At 57.3% G+C, this 24,718-nt stretch overlaps 3 protein-coding genes across 3 annotated transcripts in view; 2 read left to right on the top strand and 1 right to left on the bottom strand.

The window, feature by feature from the left end:
* Nucleotides 1–10,423, bottom strand: part of C15H9orf78 (chromosome 15 C9orf78 homolog) — a 583,691-nt gene extending 573,268 nt beyond the window's left edge. Inside the window, exon 1 of the mRNA XM_050760235.1 lies at nt 10,420–10,423. The gene's annotated coding sequence lies outside the window, so the exon portion shown is untranslated. The remainder of the gene's footprint in view (nt 1–10,419) is intronic.
* AIF1L (allograft inflammatory factor 1 like) overlaps nt 1–24,718 on the top strand; it is an 803,784-nt gene that overhangs the window by 25,480 nt on the left and 753,586 nt on the right. The window lies entirely within an intron of this gene.
* HMCN2 (hemicentin 2) overlaps nt 1–24,718 on the top strand; it is a 174,071-nt gene that overhangs the window by 121,364 nt on the left and 27,989 nt on the right. The window contains exons 57-82 of the mRNA XM_050760505.1: nt 586–682; nt 1,470–1,631; nt 1,781–1,894; nt 2,659–2,861; nt 3,543–3,624; nt 5,541–5,672; nt 8,058–8,201; nt 8,286–8,445; nt 8,532–8,656; nt 9,023–9,206; nt 10,258–10,355; nt 10,793–11,059; nt 11,433–11,623; nt 12,076–12,157; nt 12,260–12,396; nt 12,939–13,080; nt 13,184–13,328; nt 14,548–14,675; nt 15,581–15,737; nt 16,621–16,742; nt 17,862–18,026; nt 20,494–20,601; nt 20,892–21,026; nt 21,444–21,578; nt 22,549–22,739; nt 23,646–23,859. Of these exons, the coding sequence (XP_050616462.1) occupies nt 586–682; nt 1,470–1,631; nt 1,781–1,894; nt 2,659–2,861; nt 3,543–3,624; nt 5,541–5,672; nt 8,058–8,201; nt 8,286–8,445; nt 8,532–8,656; nt 9,023–9,206; nt 10,258–10,355; nt 10,793–11,059; nt 11,433–11,623; nt 12,076–12,157; nt 12,260–12,396; nt 12,939–13,080; nt 13,184–13,328; nt 14,548–14,675; nt 15,581–15,737; nt 16,621–16,742; nt 17,862–18,026; nt 20,494–20,601; nt 20,892–21,026; nt 21,444–21,578; nt 22,549–22,739; nt 23,646–23,859 (3,820 nt within the window). The remainder of the gene's footprint in view (nt 1–585; nt 683–1,469; nt 1,632–1,780; nt 1,895–2,658; nt 2,862–3,542; nt 3,625–5,540; nt 5,673–8,057; nt 8,202–8,285; nt 8,446–8,531; nt 8,657–9,022; nt 9,207–10,257; nt 10,356–10,792; nt 11,060–11,432; nt 11,624–12,075; nt 12,158–12,259; nt 12,397–12,938; nt 13,081–13,183; nt 13,329–14,547; nt 14,676–15,580; nt 15,738–16,620; nt 16,743–17,861; nt 18,027–20,493; nt 20,602–20,891; nt 21,027–21,443; nt 21,579–22,548; nt 22,740–23,645; nt 23,860–24,718) is intronic.

The following is a 24,718-nucleotide window of genomic DNA, read 5'->3' as shown; positions in this document are numbered from 1 at the left end:
AGCCAGGGGGAGGGGTCGGTTATCTGCAAATGAGGCTCTTTGCTGGGACCCATGCTGGAGCCCAGCCAAGAATCACCTGTGAGGCGCCATGCTGGGCCAGCACAGGCCTGTGCACAGTATCCAGAGCTTCAGGAGACGCCTAGCAAAGGATGCATATGAGTGCGGGACCCAGAGCCTAGCACCGCACAGAGCAGCCTTCCCCGGACCACCAGCTGGCACATGCAGAGCCGTGCCCAGCACTCAGACATCAGGCAGCCCCCTGAGTCACTCCATGTGCAGACACAGAGCTGCAGGGACCCCGGGAGCCCCCCACACACAGCATGGCCCTCCACAGGTGTGGGGGAGGCGCTTGTCACATCTGGTTTGCTACAGAGAACCACCCAACACCAACCTCACGCCCACTCCTGAGCGCCACACAAGGCCCTGGATGGAGGAGGTTCTAGGTCTCCATGAGCTGCCTGGTGCCTGCGTCCCTGGCATGGGATGGGAGGAAGGGAGGGAGTCCTCACAGTCATTCCTGAGGTGTGGGGGGTGGTGTCCAAGGGGCCTCAGGCATCACCCAGGCATGGCTCCCTGCACCCACAGGTTTCCACGGCAGAGGTGGCTGACGCCGCCAGCTACATGTGTGTGGCTGAGAACCAGGCGGGCTCCGCTGAGAAGCTCTTCACCCTCAGGGTTCAAGGTGAGCTGGGCTGAGCAGGCAGCCCCTGTGGGTTCCTTTTCCCTCCCCAGGGGTCACTGCCTTGGGGCTTCCAGTATCCTGGGCTCTGGGACCTGCAATCAGAGTTGAAGGATCCCAGCCTGGTCCCAGCCACATCCCAAGACAGCATTTGGAGGACCCTGATCACTACTGGGCCAACCCCAGGTGGTTTTAAGCAACTTTGGAGGTGACCAGGGAACAGCTCTTTTGAGGCGTTACACCACCATTACTGAGCACTTACTGTGTACCTGACAGGAGGCTGAGCACTTTCTCTGGGCTGACTCCTTCCAGCAGAGCTAGGTTAGCCCAGATTTGCAGCTGTGGGAGCAGACTCAGGGAGGTCGCTCTCAGAGAGGAGTAGGGGGTCTCACCGCCCCGGAGCCTGCGCTCCCAACCTCTGTGACTCATGATGTACACCGCACTGCAGTGGCTGTGAGCTCTGTCTCCGATGCGGGGACAGCTGTGGTCTCGGAGATGGAGGAAGACAGTGTTGAGCCCTCAAGGTCATGGGCTCAAACCTGAGTTGATATCTTAGCTCTGCCACTGACCAGCTGTGTGGCCTTGGAACAGTGACTTTCCCTCTCTGATCCGCTACCCAGTGTCCTTCTGTGTAAGACAGTCATGGCAAATGAAGGTTTCTGAATTATTTGAAGTTGTGCCGAGATGAAGCCCCAGGAGCTGAGTGAGGTTCAGGGTTTCTCTCGGGCTCCGTGCTCCCCTGCTGATGTGATTCTCATGCCTTTCTCTACCGTGGTGACTGTGGGGATAGTCCCGCCACGAATCGCAGGCCTGGACTTGGAGCAGGTCACTGCCATCCTCAATAGCAGCGTCTCCCTCCCTTGTGATGTCCACGCTCACCCAAACCCCGAGGTCACATGGTACAAGGACAGCCAGGCCCTCTCCCTGGGTGAAGAAATCTTCCTCCTTCCTGGTGGGTAAACTGAGGTGTCCAGCCCAGCTCTAAGGTTACATGGGGAGAGAGTTGCTCCTCTGACCTGGGACAGGGCTGTCAGCCGGGCAGGGATTTAGGACTGGGGGCTGGGCTAGAATGCTGGTGTGAGGGGCTGGCTCCCCCCACAGGTACCCACACGCTGCAGCTGGGGCGAGCACGGCTGTCGGACTCCGGGACATATACATGCGAAGCCCTCAACGCTGCCGGCCGAGACCAGAAGCTGGTGCAGCTCAGTGTTCTGGGTACGTCCATATCTGTCCCCGACTCATACCGTCCCCCTCCTTCAGTCACCCCTCAGCCCACACTCCCCGGGGAACATAGCCAGGAGAGGGCCAGGAGGCACAGGGGGAGGTTGGGACGCCCGCATGGGTCAGCTCTGAGGAGGGGGAGCAGCGGGATGGGCCCCAAGAGCCTGGCTAGGGAAGGGGCCTCCCCAAGCCTTGTGTGATCCGTGAAGCCTTTTTCACAGTGGAGCCTGTTTCAAGGCTCGTGGTCTTCAGAATCCTCTGGGGGAAAAGCTGGTCCAAGGCATCTTGAGCAAGGACTCTCTGGAAGGTTCTTTCTAGCCCCGGGGCTGGTTCATTCACTTGCACGAACACCAGCCAGACGCTGCGCCAGGCTCTGTGGGCTCACAGTCGTGGGGAACCGGGACTTCTACATTGGTTCACTGGAGCCACAGGGGGGCTGAAGGGGCGCCCACAGAGGGGCTATAACCCAGCTGGGGCCTGCCCCCTGTAGGAAAAAGTCTGGGTGGGGGCAGGCGTCAGCATCTCCCCCATCTAGGAGGCTGAGGCTCAGAGAGGCAGGAGGCTGTCCCTGGTCACTCAGCAGGTCCTTGGCGTGCTGGCCTGGTTCTCTTCCTCCAACTCCCCTGGGTCTGCGCCAGCACCCAGGGCTGGGTCTGCTGTGTGACCCTGGTGGGTCTCCACTGGCATTTTCCCTGTGGCTGAGTGGGGAGGGCGCGGGGACAGCCACAACACCTCACTCTGCTATCTCCTGCCCCCAGTTCCCCCTGCCTTCAGGCAGGCTCCCAGCGGCCCCCACGGTGCGGTCCTGGTGAGGGTCGGGGACAGAGCTGTCCTGAGCTGCGAGACAGATGCGCTCCCTGAGCCAACTGTGACCTGGTACAAGGATGGGCAGCCCCTTGTCCTGGCGCAGCAGACCCAGGCTCTGCAGGGTGGGCAGAGGCTGGAGATCCAGGAGGCCCAGGTGAGCAACCTTTGGGGCACGGGCAGCCATGGGCAGCTACAGGAAAGTCGCCTCTCAGCCCTGGCGAGCTGTGGGGAGGAAGGTGGGGAGGACATGCGTTGCTGCCTCCTTGGCCTGTGGGACCCCAAACCGAGTTGATTAGCAGCTTCCAGGGTGGGAGACGTGGGTGGAGCTCAGGGCTCTGGAGTCACGTTCCAGACCCAGCCCTGCAGTCATGGCATGAGCCTTTCCTGCTTCAGTTTCCTTGGCATCTAGATGCTTTTATCTGGTCCGCTCTGGCTGACCGTCTGAGACTCCTGGGAGTCTGCTCTGCCCTCCTTCCCTCCCTCCCTGGTGTGGATTAGATGCTCACGGTGTTTGCTGGATAAATGTTTGCTGTTCCCCTGGAAATCCATTCCTGGTCAGGCTCCATCCCCACAGCAAGGGGGGCCTCTTCCTCCCAGCTTGGCCCAGGGAGGGAGGCCCCCAGAGCCTGTGTATTCACTGTTGAGGGGCTCTCCTGCTTCCTGAGGCTCTTGGAAAAGGCCAGAGGGTCCTGATTCCCTTTGGCTCCCCAGTCAGGACCAGCATATTTGGGAGGCCCCTGCTCTGGAAGTTTTGGGGGCCTAAATGCTTTTGGGGAGCCCTAGCACCCCACTTCCAGCTCCAGCACACAGCCACTGTGTGCTCTTCCTCTCTCAGGTGTCAGATAAAGGTTTATACAGCTGTAAAGTCAGCAACGTGGCTGGGGAGGCTGTGCGGACTTTCACCCTCACCGTCCAGGGTAAGCCGGGGACCAGCCTGGTCAACGTAACCATGGAGCCCCTAGCAACACCCAGGGCTGCCGAGGAGGACAAAGACAATAGCTGAACAGAGGCAGTGCTGCCAAGTGCTGAGGGCACAATGACTAGAATTTGTGTACATATCTATATCTATATCTACAGCTATAGATAGCTCTTTGCTTTTGTAGAGATGGGATCTCATTATGTTGCCCAGGCTGGTTTCGAACTCCTGGGCTCAAGCAATCCTCCTGCCTCAGCCTCCCAAAATGCTGACATTACAGGCGTGAGCCACTGCACCCAGCTAATTTCTAGAATTTAAAAGACTAGGGTTAGCAGGCTCCAAATAGAACTCTGCCAGTGACCTGCTTCATGGAGCTTAGCAGAATGACTTTGTCCCTTGGAGCCTAAGGTTTACCTTCAGTGAATGAGTCTAAAAGCAGTAGCTGCCTGCCAGGCACAGTGAACCTGGCCGATCCCATGGAAGCCACCAAAATGGCAGTGTCTATAAATTGCTGGGCACAGGCCCTGGCACATGGCCACTAAGATGAAGGAGCCCTATGAGATCAGACACACAGGAGGCCATGTCACCTGCATCTTGATCCCGGGAGGGCCTGTCCCATCCACCCAAGGAGGGAGCACAGATGCCATTTGATTGGACATGTGGCTTCAGCTGGGGTAAGAAGGAGCTTATTTACGCTGTCCAGGAAACTTGGCCAGATTTTCTGGGGCTCAGATGTCATGTTAGTTAGGATATAGACTTAGCCGTGCCACAAAGAGACCCCAAAATGTAGTTGAGTAAATGAGAGAGTTTAACTCTTATTCAAAAGCCCAGAGGTGGGTGTCTAGGCTGGTGCGTAGCTCAGCTCCATGCGGTAGTTAAGGGACCTGGGTTCCTTCCCTCCTGTTGATCTTCCATTTCTTAGGGTGTTGTTCTTGTGCATATGGTTGAAACTGGGACACGGCATCCTGTCCTGGCCCACAGGAAGCAGAAAAGAACAGAAGTGGTGGGCAAGCATTTATTTCCTGCGGAAGTTGCACCTGCCCCTTCTGCGTGTATTCCATTAGTGAGCGCTCAGGCAGCTGACTGCAAGGGACACTGGGAAGTGTAGTTGCTGCTAGAGTGATCGTGGGTGGGCTCAGCTAAAACTCTGCCGTGCACAGTGGGAAGAACGGGCTGGGGGGACACCAGCCATCTGCCACGGATGCCAAAGCCAGTAGCCTCCCAACCAGGTGAGCGGTGGGCCCATGCAACACTGAGCCATACGCAACACAATCGTTGAAAAGGACTGACAAGACGGAGTGCAGGGGCTCATGCCTGTAATCCCAGCACTTTGAAAGACTGAGGCAAGGGCATCACTTGAGCCCAGGAGTTTGAGATCAGCCTGGGCAACATAGCGAGACCCTGTATCTACAAAAAATAAAAAATAAAGTAACGAGAAAAGGACTGACACCAGGCTCGCTGCTCAAAGCTCCCAGCCTTTTCTGACGGCTACACTGATGAACAGTGGAAAGTGGGGGAATATCTGGTCCCTGAGGGCAAAGGCATTTCATCTTGAGCCTGGTTGACTCTGTTCCACTGGTGATGGCTGCCTGGGGTGTGTGACTTCATCCTGGCAGATCAGGAGAGAGTGCTGAAATCAATTAGTGATGTCTGCCCTGGCACAGGTTAAGGACTGTGAGCCTTAAGGGTGAGTGAGCCTCCCATTTACCATCCTTGGGCTAAGTAGACCCTGCTGGAGCTTTGCTTTGTATGCTTTAAAATAGCCAGGCCCTGGTTCTATTTACATTTGTGAATGAAACATAAAATGGGAACTCCTAACTACCGGGAAGGGCTTCTTAGGCCTCCCTGATCTGCCTGAGGGGAAGGAAGTAGGGGAAGAGTCTCAGAATTCTGACAGTCTGGTTTTTTTTCCTGCAGTGTCCCCAACATTTGAGAACCCCAAGACAGAGACAGTGAGTCAGGTGGCTGGGAGCCCCCTGGTCCTGACCTGTGATGTGTCCGGGATCCCTGCACCCACGGTCACTTGGCTGAAGGACAGGATGCCCGTGGGTAAGCACATCTGTCCTTGTCTGTTTTGCGGAAAGCATTCCTTTCTGTAATAAGATGACAGCGGAGGTGGCGGAAGGAAGTTATTGGTTGTTGATGATCTTGGCAAAACCAGAGACTGGTGGTGCCATGTTGGCCCTGCCCCATTTGTGTTTGAGCGAAGTGTTATTTATTGGCCCTTGGAATCCAAACACAAGGAGCGTCTCCTGTGGGGGTTTGAAAGCTCCTTTGCATCCACACCCTCAATCATCTCCCACGAGACAGCAGACGTGGGCTCTCCATTGTGCAGGGTGGGCACTGAGGGCTGTGGAAAGCCCACTGGCTGACACTGGGCTCAACATTGGCCCCCAGAGCTGCTCCTTGGTGGTGACTCAGCTCTGTCCTAGCTGGGCCGTGGGTCACCCCCATCCCCATGCAGGCCTCCCCATTCTGGCCACTGCTGTGCCCGTTGTTCCTCCACATGAGGGCAGAAGCCCCACGTGGTCTCCTGGGCCCACTGTGCCTCCCGTGCAGGCTCCACGTGGGGCAGAAAGGTCTGAAGGTGCAGCTCGGAGCTGGTCCCTTGTCTGGTGGAAATCCGTCCACAGCGGGGGCTGGTGCTGCCAGCCACCTCTCCCTGCCCCTCCATGCAATAAATGTGGCTGTGCTGGCTCCTCCAACCTGCCCCTCTCTCTCATAACAGCTTTATTGGGATATAATTCACACACTATATAATTCACCCACTGAAAACATCCAATTCAGTGATTTGTAGTACAGTCACAGAGTTGTGTGACCATCACCACAATCAAATTTAGAACATTTTTATCACCAAAAGGACACCCCATACCCATTAGCAATCACTCCCTGTTTTCCCCCAATTTCTTCTTTCCCCAGAGCCAGGAAACCACAAATCTGCTTTCTGTCTCTGTGGATTGGCCTGTTACGGGCATTTCACATCAACGGCATCATAGAGTGTGTGGCCTTTTGTGTCTGGCTCCTTCCACTTAGCATGTTTTCAAGTTTCATCCATGTTGTAGCGTGGATTAGTACTTCATTCTCTTTTTTTTTTTTTTTTTTTTTTGAGACGGAGTCTCTCTCTGTTACCCATGCTGGAGTGCAGTGCCACAATCTTGGCTCACTGCAACCTCCGCCTCCCGGGTTCAAGCGATTCTCCTGCCTCAGCCTCCTGAGTAGCGGGGATTACAGGTGCGCACCACCACAGCCAGCTAATGTTTGTATTTTTAGTAGAGATGGGGTTTCACCATGTTGGCCAGGCTGGTCTCGAACTCCTGACCTCAGGTGATCCACCTGCCTCGGCCTCCCACAGTGCTGGGATTATAGGCGTGAGCCACTGTGCCTGGCCAGTGCTTCATTCTTTTTAAAAATTAAATTTTTCTCTTCATTCCCTTGTGTGGCTGAATATTCCATCGTGTGGCTGTGTCACGTTTTGTGCATCCACTGGTCAGTTGATGGGCATTTGGGGTGTCTGCACCTTTTGGTTGAGATGCTCAGTGCTGCTGTGAACCTCCGTGTTCGTGTTTCTGCGTGGACCTGTGTTGTCGCCTCTCTCGGGTCAGGTGGCTGCAGGCCCCGCCCCCTCTCGTGTCCAGCTCTTGGCACCTGTGTTCCCTGCCTGGAATACCCACCCAGGCTCCCGTGGTCACCTCCGCTCCCCACTGGCTGATTCCTGCTCAACATTCATGTCTCAGCGAAGACTCACCACCTCCAGGAGCCCTCCCGACCCTTCCTGTGCCCCAGGTTCCCCCGCTCCATCAGGGGCTCACGGGGCTTGTCCGCACTGGGTCCCCTTGTTTCATGGCCCCCACCCCGATACATTGTGAACTCCTTGAGGACAGGGACTGAGTTGCCCTCATCTTTGATTCCCAAGCTCCATGCTAGGCACAGGGCAGTTGCTCGTGTTTTTGTGTTGAGAGGCTGGCTGGACCCATGAGGATCTGGGCGGGGAGATGGGCCTGGGCTGGGGCAGTTAGGGATGGCTTTGGGCAGGGGTGTGGCTGGAGAGAATGGAGGGGGAGGCCTGAAGGCCGGGAGTGGGAGGAGCCTGAGCAGAGGCCCAGGGGGAGGCCCCAGGGTGACCTGTGTGGGGTCAGTGAGGGGCAGGTTTGACTTGAGCAGAAACCTTGATAGATGGGGTAGAGGGTCAGGGCGGGGAGGGAGAGGATGGGAGGTGAGAGCTGGGCCCGAGAGCAAGTCCTGGATGCTGACGGGAGAGGGTCTCTTGGGAAGAGCTGTCTCAAGTGGAAGGAAATGAGGGAGGATTCTAAGGAACAGAGACTGGGCTGGGGAAGGTGGGGACATATAAGAAGGAGCTTCTGCCTCTGGGGGGTTCAGTTTTCTAGGAGCACAAGAAGGGGCTGGGGGATTCAGGGGTCCCCCTCTGTCCCACAGAGAGCAGCGTGGTGCATGGTGTGGTCTCCCGGGGGGGACGCCTCCAACTGAGCCGCCTGCAACCGACCCAGGCAGGCACCTACACATGTGTGGCTGAGAACACTCAGGCCGAGGCCCGCAAGGACTTCGTGGTCACAGTGCTGGGTAGGTCTGCGCCCTGCACCCTCCTGTCCCACTCCCATGGCTGCCCCTGCCGTCACCCAGGGCCTCACTGCACCCCTGCCTCAGTGCCCCCCCGGATCCGGAGCTCGGGCACCGTGCAGGAGCACCACATCTTGGAAGGACAGGAGGTGCGGCTGGACTGTGAGGCTGATGGGCAGCCGCTGCCGGATGTGGCCTGGCTGAAGGACGGCAGCCCGCTGGGCCAGGACATGGGCCCCCACCTCCGGTAAGACTTGGCCCATGCCCTCCCCAGAGGCGGCAGAGCCCACTTCACCTTATGCCCCTGCCGTCGGCCCTCCCTCCCTGTGGCAGGTTCTACCTGGATGGCGGCTCCCTGGTGCTAAAAGGCCTGAGGGCCTCGGACGCGGGTGCCTACACCTGCGTGGCCCACAACCCAGCCGGGGAGGACGCCAGGCTGCACACGGTGAACGTGCTGGGTGAGGAGCCTGGGGGCATCTGGAGGGTGATGCGTGGGCCTGGGCACGGGAGATAAGGTGACATGTGAGCAAAGCCCACACTGTGACCTGGGCCATGGGTCTCACTTCCCTGGGCCTCCGTGCCCCATCCTCAAACTAGAGGACAATAATGCCAGCCCAGGGTACAGTGGAGATTCGGGAGGTGAGAAGAGAGTCAGGGAGTGGCTGTGCCCCCCATGCAGTGGGCCTCATCCCTCATGAGGGGCGGAGACCACTGTGGTTGCTGGCGGCACAAGTCCAGGTCTCTACTTCTGGGATTTCCCTGGGAGGAGCCCACTTTCCTCCCAAGACCTCCTCATTACTCCTCTTTTTTCTACCCACCCCCAGTTCCTCCCACCATTGAGCAGGGAGCAGACGGCTCGGGGGCCCTGGTGAGCAGGCCTGGGGAGCTGGTGACCATGGCATGCCCCGTACGGGGCTCCCCGCCCATCCATGTGAGCTGGCTCAAGGACGGCCTGCCCCTCCCGCTCTCCCAGCGCACCCTCCTCCACGGCTCTGGCCGCACCCTCAGGTAGGGGAGATGGCACACAGGCGTTGGCTGTTCCACTCAGAGTGGACATGTGGGGATTGACAGCCAGTGGGAAGTGCTGGAAACCAGGACTGTCAGCAAAACCCACCCCCCATCCCAGAGCGAGTGTGGACTGCGCCCCAGCTGCTAATGTGAGGATGGGTCTCAGGGACCTAGGGAAGGGGAGGTGGTCAGGATAGGAGGAGATGCAGGAGAAGTCAGGTTTCAGGGAAGGAGAGACCAACCGGGTCACCGGAGACGAGGCCTGAGGACGGACTGTTGGCTTTGGTGCTATGGCTGTCCCTGGGGACTGGGCAAGAGCAGCTGCGGAGGGGTGGTTGAGGTGAAAGGGGTTGAGAGAAAGTGGGAGGACAGATAGTGAAGCCAGTGAGCTGAGATGACTCCAGTGAACTCTGAGGGCAAAGAGGGTTGCGTAGAGGAAGAGGAGCCAAGCTGTCCATGTGGGACGCGGAGCTTCCCGAATTTGGGAGGCAGGAGGTCTGGCTTCAGAAGGAGATGGGTTGCAGCGGGCAGCAGGGGTGGAGGCAGCTGGAGGCTTTATCCTGGGGGCACCAGAAACCCGGGTAAAGAATGTAAGCAGGCCGGGCGTGGTGGCTCACGCCTGTAATCCCAGCACTTTGGGAGGCTGAGGCGGGCAGATCACGAGGTCAGGAGATCAAGACCATCCTGGCTAACACGGTGAAACCCCGTCTCTACCAAAAATACAAAAAACTAGCCGGGCGAGGTGGCAGGCGCCTGTAGTCCCAGCTACTCGGGAGGCTGAGGCAGGAGAATGGCCTAAACCCGGGAGGCGGAGCTTCCAGTGAGCCAAGATCGTGCCACTGCAGTCCAGCCTGGGCGACACAGCGAGACACCATCTCAAAAAAAAAAAAAAGAGTTTAAGCAAAGTCTGGGCTCAGTCACTCTGACCACTCTGGCCAGCAAGTTCTTGGGAGACAAAGGATGGAAAAGAGAGGAAGTCTTTCCACACAGCCGGCCTCTCTCTCTCTCTCGCTTTCTCTTCTCTCCTTCTCCCTCCTCTCGGGAGATTCAGGATTTCCCAGGTGCAGTTGGCAGATGCCGGCATCTTCACCTGCGTGGCCGCAAGCCCAGCTGGCGTGGCGGACAGGAACTTCACCTTGCAGGTGCAGGGTATGGAGCAGGGGGTGGGGCAAGGGGGTCTCTGGCCTTGGTGGGTGAGAAGCAAGGCCCTTGGCCCCCCTGCCCATCTGGGTGGAACCAAGGATGGGCCCTGGGGGCATCAAGGAGAGTGGACACTGCGGCTCAGTCTCTGACGCACTGGATTGCCCGTTCGCACCTCACTAGTAGCCATGGGCACTCTGATATGCCCAGGATAGGCGGGGGCAGAGAGGCCAGTGCAGGAAGCAGCTCTGTAAATAGACAATCACAATTCAGGGAACTAGTGACACTGGGAGATGGAGAGGATGCTGTGGGAGCACAGAGGAGGGCACCCCACCTGGCCTTGGGGGACCAGGGCGGCTTCCTGGAGGAGGTGATGTCTAAGTTGAGTACTGGAGATAAGAGTCCTGGAATAAAATGGCTCCTGCCCACCTTTCTGCCCTCCACAGTGCCCCCTGTCCTGGAGCCGGTGGAGTTCCAGAATGAGGTGATGGTGGTTCGTGGCTCCCCAGTGGAACTCCCGTGCGAGGCCCGGGGCGTTCCCCTGCCTCTCGTGTCATGGATGAAGGACGGGGAGCCCTTGTTGTCCCAGAGCCTTGAGCAGGGGCCCAGCCTGCAGCTGGAGGCAGTGGGAGCTGGTGACTCGGGGACCTACTCCTGTGTGGCCGTGAGCGAGGCCGGGGAAGCCAGGAGGCATTTCCAGCTGACCGTCATGGGTGGGTCCTCTGGCCTCTGGCCAGCTTCTCTGGGCTCAGGGGAGAGGGTGGGACTCTGGAGGCAATGGGAAGGGCAGTGAGGGAGGTGAGTCCCCTGGAGGCCTGGGACTGCCACCTGGGAGTGGAACTCGGGGAACTTGGTTCCGGCTGGGATGCCTCTCGCCTGCCTTACCTGCAGGGAGTGGGTGGCCGGGCTTTCATTCTCCCATGGCTGTGCTCCTGGGTTCTTTCCACCAAACCTTGGTGGCAGATGCAAGAACGAGAGCCACCAAAATGTGGGAGCAGAGCCCCCGGACTCAGCACGCGTTTTCAAGTGCGGTACCATCCTGGAAACGTGTGTCAATTGTGTGTTCCCCTCCATGGTGGCTTGCAGAGCCCCCTCACATTGAGGACTCAGGCCAGCCTACAGAGCTGTCGTTGACCCCCGGTGCCCCCATGGAGCTCCTCTGTGAGGCCCAGGGCACCCCCCAGCCCAACATCACCTGGCATAAGGACGGGCAGGCCCTGGCCAGGCTGGAGAACAGCAGCAGAGCCGCAGGGGTGCTCCGGGTGGAGAGTGTGCAGGTACCGGTGCTGCCACCGTGGGGTGAGGCTGGGGGTTGGGGGAGAGGGGAGGGACTGCAGGTTCCCCAGACCCAGTGGGCAGTTGACAAGGTTTGCCTGAAGCTCCTCCTCTGTGTGGGGTACGAGGGTGTGAAGGTGACCCACCTAAGCCGTGCCCTTGGGAGCTCCCAGCAGGGTCAGGGCCCAGGCTGATGCCAAAACCAGGTGACCCCATCTAAGCCAGAGGAGGGCTGGTGCAGTTAAGGGGGACTTCTGGGAAGAGGCAGGCATCGCACCAGCCCTAAAGCAACAGTGAGAGGGAGGGAGAGGGCATGGGTTGGCTGGGAAGGTGGATGGCAGACCTCGCAGGGCTGAGTTTGAATTCTGGGTCCCTTGTGGCATAAGAAAGAAACCAGATCGGGAGGCAGGCAGACAGGGGCCAGGGGCAGCTGCTCAACCCGCTCCATCTCCAGGTTGGGGATGCCGGGCTGTACACTTGCCTGGCTGAAAGCCCTGCAGGTGCAGTCGAGAAGAGCTTCCGGGTCAGGGTTCAAGGTAGGTGGTGGGGGTGGGGTGGGGGCAGGGCCGGGAGGCAGGACGGGCTCGTGGCAGGGGTGAGTCTACCTCTCACGTCCTCTTGTGCCACCCGCTTCCCAGCCCCTCCAAACATTGTTGGGCCCCGAGGCCCCCGCTTTGTGGTCGGCCTGGCCCCGGGGCAGCTGGTCCTGGAGTGTTCGGTGGAGGCAGAGCCAGCACCCGAGATCACGTGGCACCGAGATGGCGTCGTGCTGCAGGTGGGCGCCAGGCGGGGCCCCAGGGTGCTGCCTTCTGTCCCTCTCAGGCCCCAGACCTGACCTGGCCGGATCCAAGATCCAGAGCGGGTGCCAAGGGCCTGCTCTAAGCTGCACTTTGCACCCTGTTGCCCGGGTGTCATACCCCCCATTGTCATTGTCACTCCCATTTTATGGATGGGGACACTGAGGCAAGGTTCAGGTCACTCAGGGCTTCCGAGGCCCACCCAGTGTCCTCCCCCTGGTTCCTTGAAGCTATGCTTAGCGGCTGTGTGGCCTGGGCTGGTGACCAAGGTTCTCTGTGCCCACCTCTCAAATGGGGTCAGTTTGCGTCTGTGGATTCAGAGTTGTGGGTGTTCTGACAGGAATTCCAGGGACAGGAGATGCATTTCCTCCCAGAGGAGTGCATTTCCTTAGAGGGTCCTCAGCAGGTCACAGTCAGTCCAGCTTCACCAGTTCCTCAGTCCTCCACGTCTGGTGCTGGGGTCTGGCCGGGAGCAGTTGGGCACTGATAAGGGTCTCTCCACCCTGGCGGGGATCTCCAGGAGGACGCCCACACACAGTTCCCAGAGCGGGGCAGGTTCCTCCAGCTGCAGGCCTTGAGCACGGCTGACAGCGGCGACTACAGCTGCACAGCCCGCAACGCTGCAGGCGGCACCAGCGTGGCCTTCCGCGTGGAGATCCACAGTGAGTAGAGCCCGCCCCACCCCACCCTGCCCACCCCACCCCACCCTGCCCACCCCCTTAGAGCCACAGCTCCCAGCACCACTCCTTCTGTGCCCCTCCCCAGCGGTGCCCACCATCCGGTCGGGACCACCTGCAGTGAACGTCTCAGTGAACCAGACAGCCCTGCTGCCCTGCCAGGCCGATGGTGTGCCCACACCCCTCGTGAGCTGGCGGAAGGACGGGGTACCCCTGGATCCCAGGAGCCCCAGGTGGGAGAGGGAAGGGGTGGGCCTCGGGGAGGTTCTCAGGTGCCACTTTGTGGGTTGCAAACCAAACCCACTTGGGCAATTGGAGCAGAAAAGTGACTTTATCATCAGGACATGGGGCGTCTCAGAACACAAGGACAGGCCCACCACTCATGAAGGTCTCTTGCTTGTTTGACTTGATCAGAAGCCTTGATAGATGGGGCGGGGTAAAGGGGCGTGAGTGGGTCTCACGAGATCTGATGGTTTTAAAGCTTCTCTCAGCTTCTCTCAGTGTGGGCTTCATCTTTCTCTCTCTTGCCTTCTTCCTTGGTAAACGTGGGAGAAACACACGCCCTGACAACCCCATAGCCCCCAGCCTCACCCAGGTTTACAGCTCCTCAGCTCACTAGGAAGCTGTCTGTGAATCCCCACTCTAAATTCCCAGGGCACAGAATGCCATTGGCCCAGCCTGAGTGATATGTCCATCCCCCATCCAATCAACTGTGGCCAGGGGCGGGATTGCACGGTACAGACATGGCCCTTGGGAAGGGCACTTTTCAGATCTCAGGACTGCTCTCAAGAAGAGCAGGGTGCTGCTCCTTCTGCGTCTCAGGAGAGGCCAGGCCCAGGAGGGTGTCGGGGAGGCCCAAAGCAGCCCTTCTCTCCATCTTTCCAATGTTGGCTTGGGCTGTGGGGAGCTGCTCATGGCTCTGACCGCCTGACCTTGGCCTCATAGATGCAAGACTCTGACCTCCAAAGGTAGCATCTGTATTAGTCCATTTTCACGTTGCTGATAAAGACATACCTGAAACTGCGCAATTTACAAAAGAAAGAGGTTTATCGGACTTACAGTTCCACACGGCTGGGGAGGCCTCACAATCATGGTGGAAGGAAAGGAGGCACGAGTCACATGTTACGTGGATGGCCGCAGACAAAGAGAGAGCTTTTGTAGAGAAATTTACATTTTTAAAACCATCAGATCTCATGAGACTGATTTACTATCACGAGAACAGCATGGGAAAGACCTGCCTCTCTGATTCAATCATCTCCCACCAGGTCCCTCCCACAACACGTGGCAATTATGGGAGCTACAAGATGAGATTTGGGTGGGGACACAGAGCCAAACCATATCAGCATTCTCTCACTGGGAAAGGGGGGGCGGAGGGAAGGGTCTTGCTGGGGACAGCCGTGCTCCAGGCCCACTGGCCTGCCCATCTCCACGGCAACCCCCTGTCCATTCCAGGTTCGAAGTTCTGCCTGAGGGTTCCCTGAGAATTCAGCCAGTCCTTGCCCAGGACGCCGGCCACTACCTCTGCCTGGTATCCAACTCTGCTGGATCCGATCGCCAAGGCCGCGACCTACGGGTCTTTGGTAGGTGGCCTGGGGAAGGCCTTCAGTGTCCAGTCCCTGTTGGGGTCCAGTCCTGCTTAGTTTCTGGGTCACCCCAGCTGTCAGGAGCCAACAGCCAATGGTCTTCAAATGTTTTTGACCATGAAGCCCTTTAGTAAAAAGTTGTGATCATGCACACTCAAAGGACACAGATGTATTTTTAGTGCATATATTACATAACAGAACAGTGATTTGATTAAGTAAGAAAGCATGCACAAAAGGTAAAACAAGTCTGGGAGACCGTGGCAGGAGAATCACTTGATCCCAGGAGTTTGAGACCAACCTGGGCAACATAGTGAGACCCCATCTCTACAAAAAAAAAAAAAAAAAAAAAATCCTTAAATTAGCCAAGCGTGGTGGCACATGCCTGTAGTCCCACCTGCCTGGGAGGTTGAGGTGGGAGGATCACTCGACCCCAGGAGTTTCAGGCTGTAGTGAGCCATGATCACACCACTGCACTCCAGCCTGGGCAGTAGAGTGAGACTCTGTCTACAAAAAAAAAAGTAAAACATGTGAAAGGATAAAATTCAAAATCACTAGACTCAGATGCCCCAGTCTCCTCCCCTCGAATGGATCAGCTTGTGTGAGGCTGCTCTGGCGGGCCCTGGCCTCAGGTGGGGGGCTAAGGGAGTGGAGGCCTGGAGGCCTCAGTCAAGGAAAGGCAGCAAGGGGGTGCCGGGCTCAGGGATGTGGAAAGCCCAGAACACACAGTTTTGGGAGGCTGTTGGAAGCGCCGTCTTGGGACTTTGTCCTGCCCTCTCCCTCTGTGCTGCCTCAGGGATGGGTGGAAGACAGTAGGCAGTGGCTTTGCCCCTGGGCACAGCCTCAGAGAGTCCCCAGCCCCTGTGCCCGCTGCACCTGTCTCCTGACCACTGCGCTCTCCCCAGAGCCTCCAGCCATCGCCCCCAGCCCCTCCAACCTGACCCTGACCGCCCACACCCCAGCCTCGCTGCCCTGCGAGGCCAGCGGCTCCCCTAAGCCCCTGGTGGTCTGGTGGAAGGACGGACAGAAGCTGGACTTCCGCCTGCAGCAGGGCGCCTACCGGTAACGAGCTGGACCTTGCGGTGACTTCCTGAGACACACGGGGTGGGGAGGCACTCTCGTCTCATGGGGGCATGGGGCAGGGACGGGGCAGGGTGTGCTCAGGTCTCACCGGAGTCAGGACCAGAACTTGTGTCTCAACTTTGGGGATCAGAAAGTCTTCACACTGAGATAGAGGTGAGGGCACTGGGGACATACAGCTAAGCAGAGACATCTGGGCTTTATTTATATCCACCAGAGTCACTCATCTAAAAACAAAACATGAACTGGGCGTGGTAGCTCATACCTGTAATCCCAGCACTGTGGGAGGCTGAGGTGGGAGGATTACTTGAGGCCAGGAGTTCAAGACCAGGCTGGGCAACATAGCGAGACCCCATCTCTACAAAAAAATTTAAAAATTAGCGGAGTATGGTGGTGGGTGTCTGAGGCTGAGATGGAAGGATCCCCTGAACCTGGGAGGTTGAGGCTGCAGTGAGCTGTGATTGTGTCAGTGCACTCCAGCCTGGGCAACAGAACCAGACTCTGTCTCCAAAAAAAAAAAAATGTCAATTTTTAAAAATTGGAAAACCAATGTAACAAACCTAGACTTAGTGAAAATGAAGTCAGTAACTAAGACTCTGAGCCGCTTTAAAGTCGTGGTTCTTACAGAAGTTATCGTAGATGGTTATTGTAACAAATGTGCAGGGTTACAGAGAAACAGGGATGAAAATGAAAATCACTCACAAATCCGCCAGCTAGACCTTTGGGGTAGAAACTTCTAGAAGCCATTTCTAGAGTCAGGGCTGGAGGTCAGGTACAGGAAATGGGCATGAGACCCCCACAGCCAGAAAGCCACAGCTGGTCTGTCAGCCCAGCAGCCACTTGGCCGTCCATCTGTCTGCCCCAGGCTCCTGCCCTCCAACGCCCTGCTCCTTGTGGCCCCTGGCCCCCAGGACTCAGCCCAGTTTGAGTGCGTGGTGAGCAATGAGGTGGGCGAGGCCCGCAGGCTCTACCAGGTGACCGTCCATGGTGAGTCAGGGCAGAGGTGGAGGGGGACACCTGGGGTGGGGGCAGCGCCTTCCCGCCCTTGGGGGCTCTCCCTGCCTGCAGGGAATTGTGTGGCTTTTTCTTGCACTGCACTGGACACCTCCTCCAGGAAGGCCTCTCAGATCCTCCTGGGTCACTGCTGACATAACCCCAGCTCCGGCACAGTTCCTGGCCCCTCCCAAATCCACAATGTTCTAAATTCACATCTGACCTTGTCATCACCCCCATTAAAAATCCCTCCCTCCACAGCTGCCTGCTGCCCTCAGGACAGAATGCAAGAATTCAGCCGGGCACACCAGGTCCTGTGTGGTCTGGCCCTGCCAAGCCCCCAGATTCAGTTCACGCCAGACCTGCCTCATTCCAGGGTCTAATCGAGCTGCTCAGCTTTTTGTTCCTTGCCTCAAGGACTTTGTACAGGGACACGCTTCCCCTTACTCAGCAAACACCTGCTTTCCCTTCAGATCGCAGGTTAAATGCCATTCCCCCTGGAGGTCTCCTCTGGCCTCCCCTACTTCAAGTGGGAAACCCACGAGTAACCCCCTGTGAAGTTACTAGGCCAGGGTCTCTAAGGAAAGCCGTATCCCACTGGGTGCAGTGGCACGTGCCTATAGTCCCAGCTACTCAGGAGGCTGAGGCGGGAGGATCGCTTGAGCCCAGGGAGTCCTGGACTGTAGTGCACTATGCTGATTGGGTGTTCGCACTAAGCTCAGCATCAATATGGTGACCTCCCGGGAGCGGGGGACCACCAAGTTGCCTAAGGAAGGGTGAACCTGCCCAGGTCGGAAACAGAGCAGGTCAAGACGGGTTGATCAGTAGTAGGATCACACTTGGGATTAGCCCCTGCATTCCAGCCTGGGCAACATATTGAGACTCCATCTCTGAAAAAAATACAGTTTTTTTTTTTTTTTAGGAAAAAAACTATAGCCCCGTGCCCAGAAGGATTTGCTGAGTGGACAAATGTGACTTCTCCCTCTGTTGCCCCACCTCACTCCTTGGCCCTTTTTCGCTGATGTCACCTTGTGTACTGGCTTTATCCCCGGCCCCATGCCGTGAATTCCCCATGCACGCCGGCAGGGCCTCAAGCCTTGTCTTGGGTTTCAGTGCCTCCCACCATTGCTGACGATCAGACAGACTTCACCGTGACCATGATGGCACCCGTGGTCCTCACATGTCACAGCACGGGCGTACCAGCTCCGACCGTGTCCTGGAGCAAGGCAGGTGCCCAGCTAGGAGCTCGGGGAAGCGGCTATCGTGTCTCACCGTCGGGTAAGTAAGGGTAATCCACAGAGAGAGGCAGCTGACGGGAGACTGGGAGAGCAGGCAGAGGGGGTGAAAGAAGGTCACCTGGTGGAACAGGATGGAACAATCTGGCCTGGCTCTGCCTCTCCTGGCTGTGTGACCTGGGAGGACCCTCTCGCCCTCTCTGAGCTCCATATTCTCCTCCATGCTCTGCAGTGTTGAGACCCATCAGTGGTTCCCCAAGACCCTCTGGCATACAAGTGCTATTTCATGGTGAAATAAGAAAAATAGGGCCGGGCGCGGTGGCTCAAGCCTGTAATCCCAGCACTTTGGGAGGCCAAGACGGGTGGATCACGAGGTCAGGAGATCAAGACCATCCTGGCTAACACGGTGAAACCCCGTCTCTACTAAAAATATAAAAAAAAATTAGCCGGGCGCGGTGGCGGCGACCTGTAGTCCCAGCTACATGGGAGGCTGAGGCAGGAGAATGGCGTGAACCTGGGAGGCGGAGCTTGCAGTGAGTGGAGATCGCACCACTGCACTCCAGCCTGGGTGACAGAGCGAGACTCCGTCTCAAAAAAAAAAAAAAAAAAGAAAAAGAAAAATAACAGCTCCCTGGGAGTTTTTGTAAACCTAGTTTAATCCCATCAGAAAGATCCTCCTTTATTCTGAAATTATCTTTTGGTGTTGAAACTTGCTTTTCTTGATGATATTAAGATAATAGTACATGGTGATTTTTTTTAAGATGGAGTCTCACTCTGTCTCCCCGTCTGGAGTGCAATGGTGCTATCTCCGCTCACTGCAGCCTCCACCTCCCAGGTTCAAGGGATTCTCCTGGCTCAGCTTCCCAGGTAGCTGAGATTACAGGAACCTGCCATCATGCCTGGCTGATTTTTGTATTTTTGTAGAGATGGGGTTTCACTGTGTTGGCCAGGCTGGTCTTGAACTCCTGACCTCGGGTGATCTGCCCTTCTCAGCCTCCCAAAGTGCTGGAATTACAGGTGTGAGCCAACATGCGTGGCCTAACATGGTGATTTTTTTTTTTTTTTTTTGAGACAGAGTCTTGCTCTATTGCCCAGGCTGGAGTGCAGTGGCGTGATCTCGGCTCACTGCAAGCTCTGCCTCCCGGATTCACACCATTCTCCTGCCTCAGCCTCCCGAGTAGCTTGGACTACAGGCACCCGCCACCACGCCCGGCTAATTTTTTGTATTTTCAGTAGAGACGGGATTTCACCATGTTAGCCAGGGTGGTCTCGATCTCCTGACCTTGTGATCTGCGTGCCTCGGCCTCCCAAAGTGCTGGGATTACAGGCATGAGCCATTGCGCCCAGCCTAACTTGGTGATTTTTTAAATGTCTTTGCTTGTCAAAATAAAACGTTGGAAGCTTTATGGAGAGTCTCCAAATTTGTTTGTTAGTTGGTTAGCGAAATCCTAAAGTCTAGGAACCACTGGCCAGACCTGTGATTTTCAAACTCTTCTGAAGCAATAGAACTTCCTTCCAGGCCGGGCACAGGGACTCGTGCACTATAATTCCAGCACTTTGGGAGGCTGAGGCAGGAGGACTGTTTGTAGCCAGGAGTTTGAGACCAGCCTGGGCAACACAGCAAGACCCCATCTCTACAAACACATTTTAAAAAATTAGCCGGCTGTGGTGGTGCATGCCTGTGGTCCTAGCTGCTTGAGAGGCTGAGGTGGGAGGATTGCTTGAGCGTAGGAGTTCAAGGATGCCGTGAGCTATGATTGCACCAGTGTACTGCAGCCTGGCAACAGAGTGAGACCCTGTCTCAAAACAAAATACAAAACAAAAACTTCTTTCTGATAAGTATAAGTGGTAACAACAAAGTTCAACAGGTAAAACAAACCACAGTTCTGGTTCCAGCTGGGCCTGGGGCAGGCTGTGGGTGGGCCAGAGTGCTGTGGGCCTTGCTCCCTTCCCCCACCCAGCAGGCCCCCAGGGTTCCACGGAGCACAATTTACAACCCTCATCACTTCACTGCCCAGGTGCAGCCTGTGGTCTGGGAAGGTTAAAATGGTGTTCACTGAGTAACCAAGGCTAAGGTGAGGAGGATAAAGGGAGGAGAGGAGGCAGTAATCCTGGGAGGCTTCCTAGAGGAGGTGAGTTTTTAGCAGAGCAAGGTGAGGATAGCAGGGTATGGAATTGTGAGCGGGGGATTACAGGCAGGGGAGTGGCAGATCCTGGAACTTTACAGCCAAAAGGGTCTAGAGACCATCTTGTCTGATTATTCATTGTGCACACGGGGAAACTGAGGTCCAGAGAGTGGAAGGAACTCGGCCATGCCTCTGCTTTGAGCAGGGCACAGAGGCAAACCTAGACGCCAGTTTCCCGTGTAGTCACATCCCCCAGACTGTTTTTAAATGGGCAAAGGAGGCAGGTTGAGTGACCAGAGACAGAATGGGATTGTGTAGGAGTCCTGCCACCTCCATCCCTGGGGACCTCTGTCCTGACCCCCTTACCCTGATTCCGACCAACAGGCGCCCTGGAGATCGGGCAGGCCCTCCGCATCCATGCGGGCCGCTACACCTGCTCAGCCCGCAACTCTGCCGGCGTCGCCCACAAGCACGTCTTCCTCACTGTGCAAGGTAAGAGTCTATGGTCTAGACCCCAGAGTTCCTACGGCCAGGGGAGCAGGTGGAGAGCCAGAGGCAGGTGGGGCTCAGGATGGAGGTGAAGTCTCAGAGGCCCAGACGTGTCTCTCGTGGGATTCTTTGGGAGGAAAAGAATCAGCCATGGTGTCCTTGTTGCTGTGGCCGATGTTTCTAGAACCCCTGTCCTCCTTAGAGGCCTCTCTCTCTGATGCTCTGAGGCCCCCTGGTTGGAGAAGCTGTGTTATGGAAATTCTCAGGGCCCTCTGCATCCGTGTCCTTCATAGCCTCCCCGGTGGTGAAGCCGCTGCCCAGCGTGGTTCGGGCAGTGGCAGAGGAGGAGGTGCTGCTGCCCTGCGAGGCCTCAGGCATCCCCCGGCCGACCATCACCTGGCAGAAGGAAGGGCTCAACATCCCTGCGGGTGAGGGCCCCTGGCAGCCAGCCTGGGAAGGGAAGAGAAGAGTGTGGGCCTGGGGGGTTCCTGTTTCCTGCCCTGGGAGACCCCGCAGACCTGCTGAAAGGTCCTGGAAAGCCCCTGGCCTGCCCAGACACGCCCCCACCCTTGCTCTGGCCTCCCCCTCCCCAACCCTTCTCCTGTCACCACGGCCTGAGACGCCATCCAAGCACTCGGTGGCTGAGTTGGGAGGTCGGGAGCAGGCAACTGGGTTGGGCTCGGGGTCAGGCTCGGGGTCAGGCTTCTTGGCTCCTTCTGTTCCCTGGTCACTCTGTGACCCCAGCAAGTCATTTGCTGCCTGTGAGACAGAATAGCCCAATCTACCCACCTCGGGGGTCCCCCACCCCAGCTCCCTGACCCCCGATTTTCTTCTTCCTCATTCAGGAGTGAGTACCCAGGTCCTACCGGGCGGACAGCTGTGGATTGCCCATGCCAGCCCAGAGGATGCTGGAAACTATCTCTGCATCGCCAAGAACAGTGCAGGCAGCGCCATGGGGAAGACACGGCTGGTGGTGCAAGGTGGGTGTGAGGACGGGGCCGAGGTGGGCCCTGGCAACTGAGGGGCTTTGAGGCTCCTGCAGGCTTCTCCCTTCCCTGCCTGGCAGGGCACACTGCTTATAGTTCTAGAAGGAATTAAAGGGAACCTCTCTATTTGTGCACCTGAGTTCTGGGTTCAGACATAAACTCCCATCCCCTCTGCCTTCTCTCTAGCCCTGTGGAACATGAGTCCAGCATCCCTCATTCATTCCGGTTTCCAGTAGCTGCAGCCTCTCTGGCCCTGCTCTGGCACACACACCATTGCATGTGCCCTTCCCTTAGTTTGATTAATCATTGGCTTCAAAGATAAGGTGGCATCATTGGCCAAAAATCTGCAAAGTCTGCTGGGAATATTCAGTATGGGCTGGTCGTGTCTTGGCCCCAGTGGCCTGCTTTGTGGTATCTCAGTGGCTGTCCCCGCCCGCAGCTGTGTAGGGCTAGAGTCGGACTCTGGCTGTGAACTCAGAGGGGCTCCAGGCTCCAGGCTTCCTCCACACCTCCTTGTCCAGCATGCTCCTCTCCCCTCGGATCTGGAGCATCGCTGGTCACCAGACCAGCCGGACACCAAGCCAGTGACCCTCACTCTGCCCAGCATAGCTCCTCTGCAGGGATGCTCTGTGATGGCTGCCCTGCTTTTGTCCGTGGAGGTGGCCTAGTACAAGGAGTTTGTGCCCAAGACCTCTGTCCTGTGGCTTTAGTCATCTGTGTGTGTGCATGTGTGTGTGTGTGTACGTGTGTGCACAGGTGCAATGGAATCACCGTCACAGCTACACCAAACTCAGGCAGTCCCCAAATCATCCTGAGCATGGGCAATGGCCTATGACTAGGGAGTTGGAGGGGGCAGCTGATGACCAGGGAGGGCTGAAGGGCTGGGCCAAAGGCCAGGGGCCCTGGGATGGGGTCAGCCGCCTCCCCCAGCCTCAGTTCCGAGTGGGCCTCCCTCTGCCCACAGTCCCACCAGTGATCGAGAATGGCCTCCCAGACCTGTCTACCACCGAAGGCTCCCACGCATTCTTGCCTTGCAAGGCCAGGGGCAGTCCTGAGCCCAACATCACCTGGGACAAAGATGGCCAGCCTGTGTCAGGCGCCAAGGGGAAGTTCACCATCCAGCCTTCTGGGGAGTTGCTGGTGAAGAACTTGGAGGTGAGGCACGCCCCGAGGGGCACAGCAGGGAATAATGGCTGAGACCCCTGTTTGTCATGCTCTGCGCCGAGCACAGTGCAGCCTTTAACCCTGGGAGCCTGGGGAAATCAGTGTTACCATGCCGGGTACAGACGGCCAGAACTAAGGCTCAAAGTGTACCTAGTTGTCCACCATTGCCAAGAGGCAGAACCCAAATTTGAACCTGGACCTCAGCAGCCAGCTCCTGGGGAAGGAGGGAACTCGGACTGGGGCTCAGGGATATGGCAATGACTTTGTGTCCCGAAAGCCTACCCAGTTGTTCTCAACCATGCATTCGCATTAACTGTCCTCTGGGTTTTGGGGAGTGTTGAGCCGGGGGTATGGGTGGGACCCCCGACCCCGACCCCCTTTCCCTCAGAACTCATCAGATTCTGCAATTTTGTGATGCGACCCTCTCTGGATGGGTTCAGTGGACACACGTAAAAGGGTCAGGGGCATTGGACCGAGCTACCTGGGGAGCCTGGTGGAGCAGTGGCGAGTGCACCAGCCCTGCTTGAATGTACCACAAAACTCCTCCTCTTGGAGCCCCTGCTGGGCCCTCTATGAGGGCACCAAAAGCAAGGCCTGCAGTGCAGATCAAGTTCTGAGCACAGGGCAGCACACAGTAGGTGTTTGGTGAACAGTAGCTATTGCGATCATGCAGTCAACCCTGGGGTTATGAAGCAGCAGAGCGTGTGAACGCTACAGGGCAGGGCAAGGGTGCGGTGGCGGTGGTGATGCTGACCTGTTTGCTAGCTGTGTGACCTTGGGCAAGTCACTTCCCCTCTCTGGGCTGGATGCTCCGTGAGAACCTTCAAGGGTTAGCGGCATCCTGACCTATGCTGAGGTCGGGGAAGTTCTCCGGCCAACCCCTTTCTTTGCCCACAGGGCGGGGACGCAGGCACCTATACCTGTACCGCTGAGAATGCCGTGGGCCGGGCCCGCCGCCGCGTGCACCTCACCATCCTGGCGCTGCCTGTGTTCACCACCCTGCCTGGGGACCGCAGCCTGCGCCTTGGGGACAGGCTGTGGCTTCGCTGTGCAGCCCGGGGCAGCCCCACCCCTCGCATTGGCTGGACTGTCAACGACCGGCCAGTCACAGGTCTGGGTCTGCTGGGCGTGGGTGGGACAGAGAGCCAGGACCCCGGGAGGTCAAGAAGGGAGGGCAGGTAGGGAGACCCAACCTAGTGGAAAGGAAAGGTTGTCAGTCAGCCCTGTTGGTCCTGGGTCTTCCAATGTGGCCCTATGTAGGCGGACAGGGCAAACCCAGCTGTGGCCATATGTGACAAGCCATATATCAGAGCTGGCAAGAGGCCGCCCGAGAAGAGTCAACCTAGAGACCTCAGGGCCAGGAGAGGGAGGACTGTGTTCTAGCCCAGAGCTACTACTCCCATTGTGGGACCCTCAGCAAACCCCTTTTGTGGGGGTTCTGTCCTCCTACCGGAAACCCGGGTGATGTCTAGGGAGACACAGGGCCTGTGAAGTACCTGCTGGGTACTCAGTGTCTGCTGAGTTGATAAATTGCTAAGTCCCCTCCACTGCAAAATGATACTTTCCTATATTAGGATATGACATCACACATTCCTAACTCTGAGTCCCCAGGTGTGGAATACCCGTGCACACCTGTGGTGAAGGCTTTGCTGGGCCCCACCACTTCCTGGGGAGGGACCTTGGGCAAGTATAATAGTTTGGCCTCTCTGAGCTCCGCTCTCCATCTGTCAAATGGATATAACCAGGGGTCCTGAGGACAGAATGACAGTGGAGGGGCCGTGCTCAGCACAGGCCTGGCCCGGAGTAGATGCCTACTTGATGGTGATGCTTGTCCATATTCCTGTCCTAGAGGCAATGGCCAACCCCAGAGGAAAAGTCCATTATTAGAATCTTTCTCTTGGCCAGGTGCGGTGGCTCATGCCTGTAATCCCAGCACTTTGGGAGGCCAAGGCGAGCGGATCACCTGAGGT

Source organism: Macaca thibetana, chromosome 15, assembly GCF_024542745.1.
Source record: "Macaca thibetana thibetana isolate TM-01 chromosome 15, ASM2454274v1, whole genome shotgun sequence".
Lineage (NCBI taxonomy): Eukaryota > Metazoa > Chordata > Mammalia > Primates > Cercopithecidae > Macaca > Macaca thibetana.
The sequence above is the reverse complement of the archived record's forward strand: the minus strand, read 5'-3'. Positions and strand labels throughout refer to the sequence as shown.